Source organism: Solanum dulcamara, chromosome 4 (genome assembly GCF_947179165.1).
Source record: "Solanum dulcamara chromosome 4, daSolDulc1.2, whole genome shotgun sequence".
NCBI classification, from domain to species: Eukaryota; Viridiplantae; Streptophyta; class Magnoliopsida; order Solanales; family Solanaceae; genus Solanum; species Solanum dulcamara.
Genome location: NC_077240.1, coordinates 5,150,142 through 5,163,384, shown reverse-complemented (window position 1 = coordinate 5,163,384; position 13,243 = coordinate 5,150,142). Strand labels below are relative to the sequence as shown.

Below are 13,243 nucleotides of genomic sequence, written 5' to 3'. Positions count from 1 at the left end.
TAGAAGATGGAAGTTTGCTTTCTTGATTCATGAATTTCCATTGATATTTCTTGATTCGTTTATATTGCTTGTATTCAATCGTTGTTATATCTCTTGTATTCATTGGTGATAAAAATGTAAAGAAAATATATAAAGAGAGGGGGCGAGAGAGGCGATAAAAAGAGATGGAGAGGGACAATACAGAAAGAGAGGAGAGAAGAGAGGCCACGAGAGAGGAAGCAGGAAAGAAACAAGCAAGATTTGGGAGGGAGAGAGGAGAAGTGCTAGAGATGGTGAAGTATAGTTATCCAATGTAATTTTTTTAAAATATATCTATTAATTATGATTATTAAATACATAATAAATGTTTCTTATACCATATAAATTTTTTGAAAATTTATTCAAAATATTTAAAATTATTTATACAAACTAATAAAGTGGTTTCGTTGGAAATGAACAAAGAAGTACAATTGCGAAAATACCCTTCATCGCACCACAGACTTACACTTATTATATAGTTAAATAAAAATATTAATTATAAAAAAAATCTTTCCTAAATGGGCTGGTCTTGTAACATATTTATTTTATTTCCCATTTAACCCTTCTTTGTCTCCTCTAAAACCCTATAAACCCTAACACGGGTCTCTTTACAATTTCTAACTAAGAACCAGTCTTACCTGCACAGCTTCTTTTCCGATGACTTCAGCCGGCCTGCTCCTCCGACCTTTACGTCGTTCTGCCAATAAAATTGTAAGTTCTTCTTCACCTGTAATGTTTGTATTCTTTTAGATCTTTCATATTCTAATAAATCTTATTGTCAATAGTTTGATCTTACTATTTCCGACATGAAACATTTAAATATTTCACATTCCTTCTCGATTTATTGAAAGAGTTGATTTGTGTGATTGATCGTTTAGCTCTGACTTTATGTTTTGATTATGGGTAAAGAATGTGTTCTATTGTCCCCCTGATTATAGAGATTACATTGAACAGAAAACAGATGGGACTATACACCCTCAAGAAGACGCCACTATTATTAAAAAAAAAAGAAGTATACACTCGCCAGGCTGGATTGGCTAATATGTTGTAGCTTTCAATGCTTCCCCTCAAATTAGGACAAGACCTCGAGTTAGGAGAAAACAAAAGAAATCGAATGAAGATGAACTACTTTCACCAATATGTAATGGGCTTGGAATATAGTAGAATGAATATTGAGGTGTAGTTGATTGGTTTGAATGATCTTGCTAGTAGTTTTTTATCTCTAAGCTTTTAGTTTTCTAACCTTTATCTATTATGGCTGTTTGTTTGCTTATGCAGTTTGCTTCCAACACCAAGCCTTCATGGTGCCCATCACACTTTGGTGCTAAATGGGCTGGTCTGGCTAGGCCATTCAGGTATGTGGCCTGTAGCATTTTTTTCCTTTCTATCTTGTGGTGTTGTATCTGTTTCTGCATAAGCTTATTTGTCTTCTGTTGTAGCTCTAAACCTGCTGGAAATGAAATTATTGGGATTGACTTGGGTACTACCAACTCTTGTGTTGCTGTGATGGAGGGGAAGGTAAGGATTATATTTGTTGAAATGCTGAACTTTTGTTGAGATCATTTCTGTGATACTGTATGATGGCTTTGGTGGATTATCTATATTCCCTGATGTTCTTGTTTATGCAGAATCCTAAAGTCATTGAGAATGCTGAGGGGGCAAGAACAACTCCTTCTGTGGTTGCATTTAACCAGAAGGGAGAACGACTTGTTGGTACTCCAGCCAAGCGTCAGGCAGTGACCAATCCTGCAAACACACTTTCCGGGACCAAGCGTCTAATTGGTAGACGCTTTGACGATCCTCAAACGCAAAAGGAGATGAAGATGGTTCCTTACAAGATTGTGCGAGGCTCAAATGGAGATGCTTGGCTTGAAGCAAATGGACAACAATATTCTCCAAGCCAAATTGGAGCATTTATTCTAACAAAGATGAAGGAAACTGCTGAAGCCTACCTAGGGAAATCTATTAATAAAGCTGTGGTCACTGTTCCAGCTTATTTCAATGATGCTCAGAGGCAGGCAACAAAGGATGCTGGACGAATTGCAGGTCTTGATGTGCAAAGGATTATTAATGAGCCTACTGCAGCTGCGCTCTCTTATGGTATGAACAACAAAGAAGGTCTTGTCGCTGTTTTTGATCTAGGCGGTGGAACGTTTGATGTTTCAATTCTGGAGATATCAAATGGCGTTTTTGAAGTAAGTGAAATTTGTGGCACTATCTAAATCTGTGTATTTTCCTGTCTAAACTCGTCTCTGTACTTACTTCCACTCAGGTCAAGGCAACCAATGGTGACACCTTTCTAGGTGGAGAGGATTTTGACAATGCCTTGTTAGAATTTTTAGTGAGCGAATTCAAGAGGACTGAGGGAATTGACCTATCAAAAGACAAGCTTGCCCTACAACGACTTCGAGAGGCTGCTGAGAAAGCTAAGATAGAACTTTCATCAACATCTCAAACTGATATTAACTTGCCGTTTATCACAGCCGATGCATCAGGGGCTAAACATCTTAATATCACACTGACAAGATCAAAATTTGAGACACTGGTGAACCACTTAATTGAGAGAACTAGGAATCCTTGCAAGAATTGTTTGAAAGATGCTGGAGTTTCTTTAAAAGATGTGGATGAGGTCCTCCTTGTTGGAGGTATGACACGGGTCCCTAAGGTGCAGGAAATAGTTTCTGAGATATTTGGTAAAAGCCCAAGCAAAGGTGTCAATCCAGATGAGGCAGTTGCCATGGGAGCTGCACTTCAAGGTGGTATTCTCTGTGGCAACGTTAAAGAGTTGCTTCTTTTGGATGTAACTCCGCTATCTCTTGGTATTGAGACATTGGGAGGTATCTTCACTAGGTTAATTAACAGGAATACTACCATCCCCACAAAGAAAAGCCAGGTGAGTTGTTGGATAATGTGGTCTCCTGTTGTTTTTTATTATTGCATAGTTTCACCAGGAGTGGTACTCCTCCTGTCCAATTTCCATATAATTTTCTCCATTTTGGGAAATATGTGACCATTCCATGTTTATACAAAATTCAAGGATTTAAATTCACTTAAGTAAACCATTAATCACTAATATAATTTACAAAATAACACCTTATATTGTGTCTCTGGTCAAATATGGATCTTGGGAAAGATGACACATGTATGTCCAGGACTTCTAGTTCCAATGTAAATTATGTTTGTTTTTTTGTAGTTTTTACAGTGTGCTGCTGCCTCTTGTATTTCAGGTGTTCTCTACTGCTGCTGACAACCAAACTCAAGTGGGCATCAAGGTATTACAAGGTGAACGTGAAATGGCATCTGATAATAAGATTCTGGGTGAATTTGAACTTGTAGGTCTTCCTCCGGCACCAAGAGGCATGCCTCAGATAGAGGTCATGTTTGACATAGATGCAAATGGAATGGTCACTGTGTCCGCCAAGGACAAGGCTACTGGCAAAGAGCAGCAGATCAGCATTCGGTCATCTGGTGGTCTGTCAGAAGATGAGATAAACAAGATGGTCAGGGAAGCTGAAATGCATGCCCAGAAGGATCAAGAGCGCAAGACGCTTATTGATCTCAGGAACAGTGCAGACACTACCATATACAGCATTGAAAAGAGCTTGAATGAATACAGGGACAAGGTCCCCAAGGAGGTGGTTACAGAAATCGAGACTGCTGTTTCGGACTTGAGAGCAGCAATGGGGACTGAGAACGTTGATGATATCAAGTCGAAACTTGATGCAGCAAACAAAGCTGTTTCCAAGATTGGAGAGCACATGACTGGCAGCGGTTCTGGTGGTTCAGAAGGAGGAGATCAACCACCACCTGAGGCTGAATACGAGGAAGTGAAGAAATAATATTTTTTTTAGGCAAAATAGAAGAGCGTCTATAGATCTACTCGCCTACTGGAAATGAGTTCATTTTTTGCTTCCATACTATACCCTCCTTCCAAATATACTTGTGCGCAAGTTAAAATGCTAGCTGTGCTAGACATCTTTTCAGTAGGTTTTTAAGAACAACTCAATTTATTGAAATTGGCACTCTGTTGCCTTTTGGTGCTTTGCACAAATTCATCAGCTGAACGTGTGGTTGATGTGTAAACATCGTTTTATTGCATTGTTCTTTGGTAGATTTTGATGAAATATTTGTACTGGTAAGACTTGTTTGAAACTCATCAGGCAGAATAATTGGTATTCGAGCGCACAGAATTGTGGTCGGAGTTTGAACACATATCAACTTGCAATCTGCCTCTGAAAAGAATCGTTTGTTAGCTAGCAATTGTCTCTAATTATTTGTGTAGGGTAGTGATATCGTTTTGACTCTTATTTTTCTCAGAAATAAGTTTATCTTTTTGTATCCCCATTTTAACACAGATCTATTTTTGCAATGTCCGAATATTGATACTGCTATATATATATAAAGTGGGAAGATCATAACCTCAAAGTTGAATTATCATTTTGCTCCTATAATAAATTAAATCATATAATATTAATTAATATTAATATCATATTATATTATATTAACTATCAATTAATATAAATGTTGACCCATTGAAATTCTCAGTTTTTATGCCTAGGTCCTTTAGGCTTCTTTACATATGTTTTTTTACTCCTTTAGCTTCCGGCAATTGATAAAACTTTTCATATACTTAGGCAGACTACAAAATGCACTATGAAGAATGTATCTTCAAGTCACTTCTATATCAAATTATTTTCATTTCTTTCTCTGCTACAAAGATACAATACCTTTCCATCCACTATCTTGTAATTACTACCATTCACATTCCTTAACCGTTAATTATTACATGTATGATAAAACACTAATCAAAGTTGTTACTAATGATTATTTTATCCCTATGATCAGGTGCTTTTCAGAAAAATACAGTCATTTGTTTGGTTGAAATTTTAGGAGCTTTTGGTTGTAGTATGTACAATATGTAATTGAGATTTATTTTTTTGACAGTATATATTTTTATAATAAAATTTAGTCATGTTAAAAATAGAGATCTTGTATACAAATTTATTTGTTGTTACCCCTTCTAAATTTGTCTCATGCCTTTGTTAATTTCATTAAAGGTTTTACATGCATTTATTAATTTTTCAATCAAGAATTCATCTCATGCAACGTTCCATTTTTATGATTTTTTTAATGAATAAAATCTAAATGGTAAAATTAATATTGTTTATTTCAACATTTTCTATTTTATAACTCAACTTTCTAAATATATAGAAAATTTATAATAATAATAAGGGACAAACGTGCAAAGCACTTTCCCAAAAACTAGTTTGTTAAAAAGTTCCGAGCAAATTAAAAGGTTTTCACTGAAATTTTGTGTTTATCACTCTCTTTTATTTAAATTTCAAAAATACACCGAAACTATCAGCTTTTTACATCTTCATTTTATACATTGATTTTTTTTTCCAGGGAGACTAATATCTTTACAGGTTCTTGTTGATCCCAACTGATAAAAGCAAATTCATGCTGGAAACTTGTATCCTTCCATAAGATGATTAGGCTATGCTCTCCTGTCTTTACCTTATAAAAGTCTTTATCAGATTTCTTATATATGTATTGTGCAAGGCAAGGATTTGCATTAGGCATGACAGTATTGGTTGGTGCAGTTCCATACATAAAAGTGGATGCGCTGTTGAAGTTAATTGTTGAGTTGTTGGAGATCTCTTCTTCCATGAAGGGTCAGGTGGGAAAGATTGCTGATATGACCATTCCTTATAGTAAAGAATTTGTTGGTTCTCTTGTCTTTCTGGCAACAAAGACGCGTTACTTACAAGAGGGCTCTCAGGAGTCTCTTTGTCGGATACTTGGCCAAAGTGTGACCTGTTATCCCTTAAGTAAGTACTGTGAAGAAGAGGCTGTTGCTCACCCGACACGATAGTACGAGGTCACAATTCATCCAACACGATCATCCAGGGGTGAACAAGAATTGGGGATCGGATGTGGGCAAAATTCCCGCCAATGGCTGAGATGTTCAGTCGACTGCTGTCTCACTTATTTTGGAGTTAGTTGACAAGGTACTTAAACTTTTACAAGGCTGTGAATTGTAAATATAAGCTTAGCACATACACTTTTAGTTATTAGTTGAAAATAGATTCACAAACTTGTATGAGCTTATACATCTCCTTTATGAATCTTTTAGGATCTTTTTCACTTGTCTATTAAACATCATCTCTTCCTACTACTCCTGCAGCATCTTACTGCTATTGGGCAAGAAAATGTTTTACACTTACCCTAAAATATCACCTCTTGCTATTACACTTACCCAAGAAGGTGTTCTTTTGTCATGTTGCCAGTTTGGCTGTTTGCAATAAGTATACTTGTGCTTTACCATCTTGTCCTTTTTCCTCTAGTTTGTCTTTCCGTAATATGCATTCTGTTTAGCAGTTCACCATCCATATTTTTGTCTTGTCAGCTACCGGTTAAAGCTTCATTAAATCATATACTTGAAGCTCCTGGACTTAAAGAGTGGTTTGAAGGTGCAACAGAAGTTAGAAGTCCTGATGTTTTGCTTCTTGCCTTGACTATACGTGAAAAAGCTGGTGTTGAAAATAAAGAGTTTGGCAAGCTTCTGCCTTTTCCTTATAGCACCAGCAGCAGGCTTTTCACTGTGGAACATCTGTCCTAGCTTTCCAATTGCTTGAAGGTGCTACCAGACTTTTTCACATTCCTTCCTTGAAAAGGTTTGAAGGGGAGTATTTGCGTAACTGATAAGGCTACTGTTATGTGACCAGGAGGTCATGGTTCGAGTTTTGAAACAGCCTCTTGCAGAAATGCAGGTTAAGACTGCATACATTAAACCCTTGTGGTCAAGCCCTTCCTCGAACCCCAAACATAGCGGGAGCTTAGTGCACTGGCCTGCCCTTTTTTTTCCTTGAAAAGGTTTGTTCATATTTTGATCTACCGGCTTTTTTTATGCCCAGGATTCTACTTTTTGCTTTCCACGAGCATAGTGTATGGTAATCCTTGGTAAATATTCTCTTACCTGAAAGTTTTGTACAGATTTTTGATCCCTCAGCCGCTTTAAATTCCATAAAAAAACCAGCATAGAGGCTTCTTTCATCATCTCATGGTTGGAAGAACCTGGTATTCAATGTTTTGCTGCTTCTCCTTCCAAAACTGCCCGCTTCATGCATTTGCAATGTCCTGTCTTACAAAGTTGTGCTGTGCTTAATGGATGTACTTTACACAGAAATCACTCGGCTATTCAAAGCCAGCCAACACTTCTTGAGAGAATTATCTGAGTGGTTCAAGCATTATGATGTTAGAACAGTGGAAGTTATTGTGGCTTTACAGAAACATAGCAAAGGGAAAATTTGATTACATCACCAGGACAAAAACAAGTAAAAGAGTTGATGGCTGAATTTAAAATCAAGTCTTTGTGCATGCTTCTCATTCAGAACTTGGTTCACATGTTCCGGGATTAAGGTCTTGCTTCAGAAATTGGTTCCATAGAAGATAAGGATTCTGTTGGAGCTGTAGGAACCTCAGAATTTTTCAAAGGTTGGGTTGTAGAGTCACTTTCCAATAGCTTGAAGCATCTAACTCTGGATAAAATTGCAATGTTCAGGTGCAAAGTAGTTCAAGTTTTTTTCTCTTCAACTCTTGGAACTGAGGTGACAACTTTTGAATTAGAGGAAAAGTTTAGGTTGCCAAAGTCTTCCATTTCAAGTGCTCTTTATAGGTTGTGCATTGAGCAGCTAAGTTACTGCTGTCAAATGCTCGAAACGGGTAATTACCTCATGTTGTGTCAAATGGTGTTAAACTTAATGATCTTGGAGCTTATTTCATGAGATTTCTTACCACATTGTGGAACATTCTTTCTTTTTCAATATTCAGGTCCTTGAGCATTCAATAAAGTGCAGGATATGGAGTCTCAGCTCTCAAGACAGGTGAGATTTTTTGTTACTTCATTTGAAAAACTTGGATTGCTAATCCCTTTTCCCTCTTATCTTATTCTTTTTCTCCAAATGATGGCAGGAAAGGGACTTGGTTCCAAGTATTGACAGAAATAAGTGTCATTCCATGAGGTACCCTCTGATGCAATTGTTGCTTCAAGTTCTACTTCGGACTGGGGAATTTTCTTAGTCCCCTCCGAATAGATTATTTGCTGGGGATCTTCAGATTTTCCAGCTTCCTCTGGAGAAGATGGCGCACCTGAACTGATGTATGTTCTATTGGATACCATGCTTTCGTTGCTTCCACAGTCATCAGCTTTAATACAGACTACTATTGAGCTGGTAAATTACACAACTCAAGCATAATATCCCATCAGTGCATATGGTGATTTAATAATGAATCTACAAATCCCCTGGACTGAGAAATTGCTAATCTATTATTTCTAATATATAGTGTCACATAGTGCATTTGATGTGGTTTTGGTAAGAGAAAATACTTAAAAAGAGCTGGGAGGATTATCTCTTTTAGTTGTATGTTAGTTTAGCTTGCACACATTTAAATCAACTATGCCTCAATCTCAAGATAATAGGCGCTCGTTATATGAATATTCACTATCTATGTTGCTTCATTTAGACTAGTCTCAAACTCTTGGTAGCATTATAAGTTATCTACATTTTTAGCTGGCATACAAATTTCGAACAAACCAAAATGAATTTTAGTCAACATTGGAGTTACCAACATGATTAATAAACTAATTGGCATTACTTAATATGGACATTTTCTTTCATTGTACCTTCTTTTTGGCTGTGTCTATATAGATTCGAGAGATTGAAGTTATTTTAGGATGACTTTCTTTCATATGATTTCTGGTTTAGGATAACTTTCTTTCATATGAACTTGCTTAGGATTTGACACGTTGTCGCTGTGGACATCTATGTTTGTGGAAAACATGGACTCCCTACTCTGCAAGCAGGCTGAACGAGTAAGATTTGCTACTAATTGATTGAATACATGTTGGAAGTTTCCCATGTAATTAACAGGATTTGGCAATGGATGATCGATCCTTTGAGTCGCTATCACGAAAAGAACAAATGAACTGCTTGACTTGCAATCTCACTTCAGTTGGGTGTTGGACTTTGTCAATGCCACTTGGGATTTCAACCTAAGGCTGGTAAAGACTAAACAGTTGGGCTAATTAATAAATGATCAAATTGGTATTCTGCTACTTTTCAATCTGGTGGTTTGGTCTCAATTCTTCCTTTTTATTCAAAGATTTATAATATTGTTTTGGTTGGTGGTACCTCCCTCATTGACTCTCCTAAGAGTTGTGACGTATTAAGTCTGGCCAATGTAAAACTATATCCACAATTTGCCGTCAAGTTTACGAGTGCCTTATTACTAAATTTCTTCTTGTTTTGGGCAAGGGAACAGAAGTTGGAGTTCACCTCAAGCAAAGCAAGTCTTTTAAACACTTCAAGGTGACTATGAAATGTTAAAGACTATCACTTTTCGAGGATCTTTATCTTCTGAATCAATTCTATACAAACAGTATTGTATCTGGCTCTGTCACACTCTATATGCCTTTAAAATTTCCATCATTGTGAATCAAAGAATGCCACCTTGACCTATAAGACTTAATTGTCATCCGGACAACTATTCAATTTGATGACTTGCATTTATATGGCCATATATTACTATAGTTAGCTGGTCGAATCAATTTTTGGCTTATACCACATTAGTGCAAAAAAATCACTTTCACTCAATACTTTATGGCTGTGTATATTTCCAAAAAAAAATTAATTATATATAATCATATCACATGGGTCGAGAGAGCTGGCGATTTGAGTGGAGTCGATCATTTCTTCCATATTTGGATACTTCATGTGAACGGAGATTGTATACGTCTTTACTAAGGAAAGTTTCTACCAGCAATTGGCTCACTTCATTTAAGTACACAGCTGAGAGCTATACCTACCTATAAAAATGAAAGAAGAAAGAAAAAACGCAAAAGGAAGAAAACCAGTGAAGTTATAAGTTGCTTAAAGTCCCAGTGATATCACATCTTGGCCATCAAAAGAATGGGGTTGAATTCATCTATGGTTTTTTTAATTCTTCATTCTGCTCTCAGATCAAACCAAACCAAAACTAAACCATAACAACGTGGCTGAATAGGAAGTTGAATTTGCTCATTGTGAGAATCTTCCTTTATTTCTTCTCTCAAGTTAGCTCAACTAGTGGCTCCACAAGTTGTCCACCGACCAACACGTTCACTTGTGCCATCCCCTCAACACATTTAATGTTGTACCACAAACAATTTGAGAAAGCTGATAAGCTTGAAACCAAAGAAGAAATGTGTCATGTGTTCTTTAAAGAAAAATCAAATATTTAGTGTAAACGAACTGTACAAAAGGTGTCTCCTCAACTATCTATCTACATATCTCACTCTCATTAACAGAGGGACCATGTCTAAAATTCCTAAAATTGTGATCCCTAACGCCATAACATCTTTTGTGTCATCAACAACACTACAACTTCCCTTCCCCTTCCCTACCTGCTTGTTCCTGAGCTTTTTGATTTGCCTAGTGATGTAAGCATTACCAATTTTTTCTTCCTAGCTAGTGAGCTTGCCCATGTGTTTACAGCTGGTTTTCCCAAATTTCTCAGTTCACCGGAATGTGCAAAACAAGAGAATTCGAGTCGCCAACTCTATACCTCGATATAAGAAAATTCAGCACCAACATAGGAGGAGATCAAAGGCCACTGCTTGAACCAACAAATCTCAAGAGTGTGCATCATCAGCATCAGAGTCACTTCCAGATGAACTTCCTGAATCAGAATCTGCACAAGAAATTATGTTCAATTAATCAAGCTTTCCACTGGACTCCACTTTTGAGTCGCAAAAAATATCATTTTTTTTTGCATTTGGAGTAGAGCATATACCACTAGAAGAGGAGGAACCACTGCTGGAGCTGCTAGAACTACTAGAGCTACTACTACCACCGCCATTATCTTGATCCCGACCACCACCTTCATCCTTCTCAATTTCCACGGGAGGAAAATGGGTAGCTGGTTCATCATCCTCTATCTCTACATCCTCATCTCCAACATCGCCCTTTCTGGGCTTTTTGAAGGAGTCATTTTTCTCGCTTGTAGTAGGCTGCAAAAAAACACATTTTATTAGTCATTCCAACCTGACAAAAGCAAGCAGACAATGTGTGTTGGTCAAAAAGAAAATGAAAATAATGCAATATTGCATTACCCCATCTGCTTCCGCAACGGATGTAGTTGCAGCAGAAGCTGCAGCACTGGCGGATGGTGGTCCCAAATTGTTCATCATCAATGCCTGCCTCTTAGTTTTGCTCACCATCTTCTTCCAATTGGTCACAAACCGATCAAGCTCCCATAGAGTCTCAGTGTCAAGGGCCTCAATGTCGAGCTCAATCTCGTCACCATCTTGGGCTAAATGTTCATTCCTCTTCCTTATAATCTGCACCAACTGTGGCATCTTTTCTTGTGGCAAACTTTGCAGTCCAACTCCTAATTTATGCTTTTCCTCCATATTCATCTCTCTTTTATTTGGATCCTTCGCCCTCGGCTTAGGTTGCTTTCCCATAGGAGGAGCTTTAGCAGCTGATTGAGGCTTTGCCGGTGGTGCCCTCACTGGGGAAGGAGTTGACGACGGGGACTGCTTCCGGACAGGTTGATTGGGTGGTGGCACCGGCAAAGAGGGTGTTGAGGCACTAGAATGATTTTGCATCCGCTCTTGCTTCATTGAAATGTGAGAGGCTGGAGTAGCCTTGGGTTTCTTCACTCTCTCGGGAGTAGGAATGTGATTCCAAGAACTCCCCTGCAACTCTTCTACAGGATGAAAATCCCTCCTGCCGCCATCAAGCTTATTCAATTTATCCTGAAGCGGCCTAAACATGTCCTCAAATCGTCCAAGAAGCTGCTCAGCTAAGCCATGAACTTCATCTGTTTTAGGGTTATACAACAAGGCATTATTGAAAGTAAGCCTTATATCAGCAGCAAATTCAAAAGGGGTAGGGTAAAAATTCTTAGCCAAATTAGATTTAACCGTCCCCAAATCCATGGGTCGCTTAATAATCTGGTGGTAATCATGAAGACCCAAGGCTTCAGCATCAACAGGGGTATTGAAAATCCACCCTCTTTTATGCTTCATCAGCTTTGCCAAAATCTGTCTACAATCCTTCATCATACTTTCCATTCCGATGGCCTTAACACCACCACCACCACCAGGATTACCAGAATTTCTATTTTCAACTCCATTTGGTAGCTTTTTCGGATCTTTACTGGATCCGGAAGGGGTGGGCCGTTTATTTCCAGATAGTTTCTTCGATTTGCCTTGAGATCTGGGGTTGGTGGTGCTGAATTGACCGGATTCGATACGATCCTTAAGATTTCGGATCTGTTCGAGCTCCGCCACCAACCGACTCCGTAGCTCATGGAGCTCGCTTTTGTTGTAAGAGACGACGTTGTAGGTCATATATCCTCCGAGATTGAGTCCGTCAACGTTGGTTGTTGATTCAATCGGCCGTTGATTGAACGAATATGCATCATCGGACGCTGTTTGCGTCACGGCCGGCGAATCATCGATGTGACGACCATTCGATGTTTGATGGAATTGCTTTTGCTTCTTCTTAGGGTTAGGGTTCAGTTGCGTATGAGAATAAGGGGTTTTCCCCATGAATCCACCACCGGCACCACCAGACTGAGCCCAGCTAGATTCATTCCGGCTAGCTAAGACGGCGGATGCCATGAATTGCACCGGCGTGGCTTCAGACCGGCGTTTCTCTGGTGGAATTTATCGTTAACAGATGGTGTTGAAATCATGAAATTGAAAAGGACGTGACAACCACGCGCTCGCCGGAATCCAACGACCACCGATTTCCGGCTTTTTTAACCAAAAATGGATGAAAAAAAATCTATATATGTTGGAACCCAAATGAAGGCAAGGGTTTGAAGGTATTGAGCGAGGAATGAGAGGGGGAGGACATCGCTTCTTAAAGGCGATGAGATCTGCCCGTGCGAACTTCGGGCAGGTTCCAAACCGTTGATCACGCCCTAGCTCCTGATCTAACGGTAGGAATAAATTTGTTTGCTGTCTGATAAACTGACCGAGACAATCTGGCATAAACGGCTTAGATTTTAGGTAACCTACACGTGTCGGTAGATCTGGGGTCAGTTGAGAGGTTTAAATAGAAGGTGTTTTTTTGTTATTTTTAGATATTGTAAAAATTGAATGATAAGGAAAAGGAGAAAGAGAGGGAGGCGTTTGTATTTTGAGTTTGAAGTGAATTTGGGTCGCATGTGT

General features: G+C 38.4%; 2 protein-coding genes and 1 pseudogene across 2 annotated transcripts; 2 read left to right on the top strand and 1 right to left on the bottom strand.

The window, feature by feature from the left end:
• The first annotated feature begins 569 nt into the window (after nucleotides 1-569).
• LOC129885693 (heat shock 70 kDa protein, mitochondrial-like) lies at nucleotides 570-4,157 on the top strand. The gene is made up of 6 exons (XM_055960065.1): nucleotides 570-729; nucleotides 1,297-1,373; nucleotides 1,458-1,536; nucleotides 1,647-2,213; nucleotides 2,291-2,911; nucleotides 3,246-4,157. Exons 1-6 carry the CDS (start codon nucleotides 676-678, stop codon nucleotides 3,855-3,857), a joined length of 2,010 nt encoding a protein of 669 aa, XP_055816040.1. The 5' UTR covers nucleotides 570-675; the 3' UTR covers nucleotides 3,858-4,157.
• A 1,368-nt stretch (nucleotides 4,158-5,525) lies between these two features.
• On the top strand, nucleotides 5,526-10,679 carry LOC129887993 (uncharacterized; annotated as a pseudogene).
• On the bottom strand, nucleotides 10,272-12,914 carry LOC129885692 (transcription factor GTE7-like). The gene is made up of 3 exons (XM_055960064.1): nucleotides 11,171-12,914; nucleotides 10,852-11,068; nucleotides 10,272-10,749 (listed from the first exon to the last, which is right to left on the bottom strand). The coding sequence occupies exons 1-3, from the start codon at nucleotides 12,686-12,688 to the stop codon at nucleotides 10,691-10,693; spliced, it is 1,794 nt and encodes a 597-aa protein (XP_055816039.1). The 5' UTR covers nucleotides 12,689-12,914; the 3' UTR covers nucleotides 10,272-10,690.
• Nucleotides 12,915-13,243: the final 329 nt, after the last annotated feature.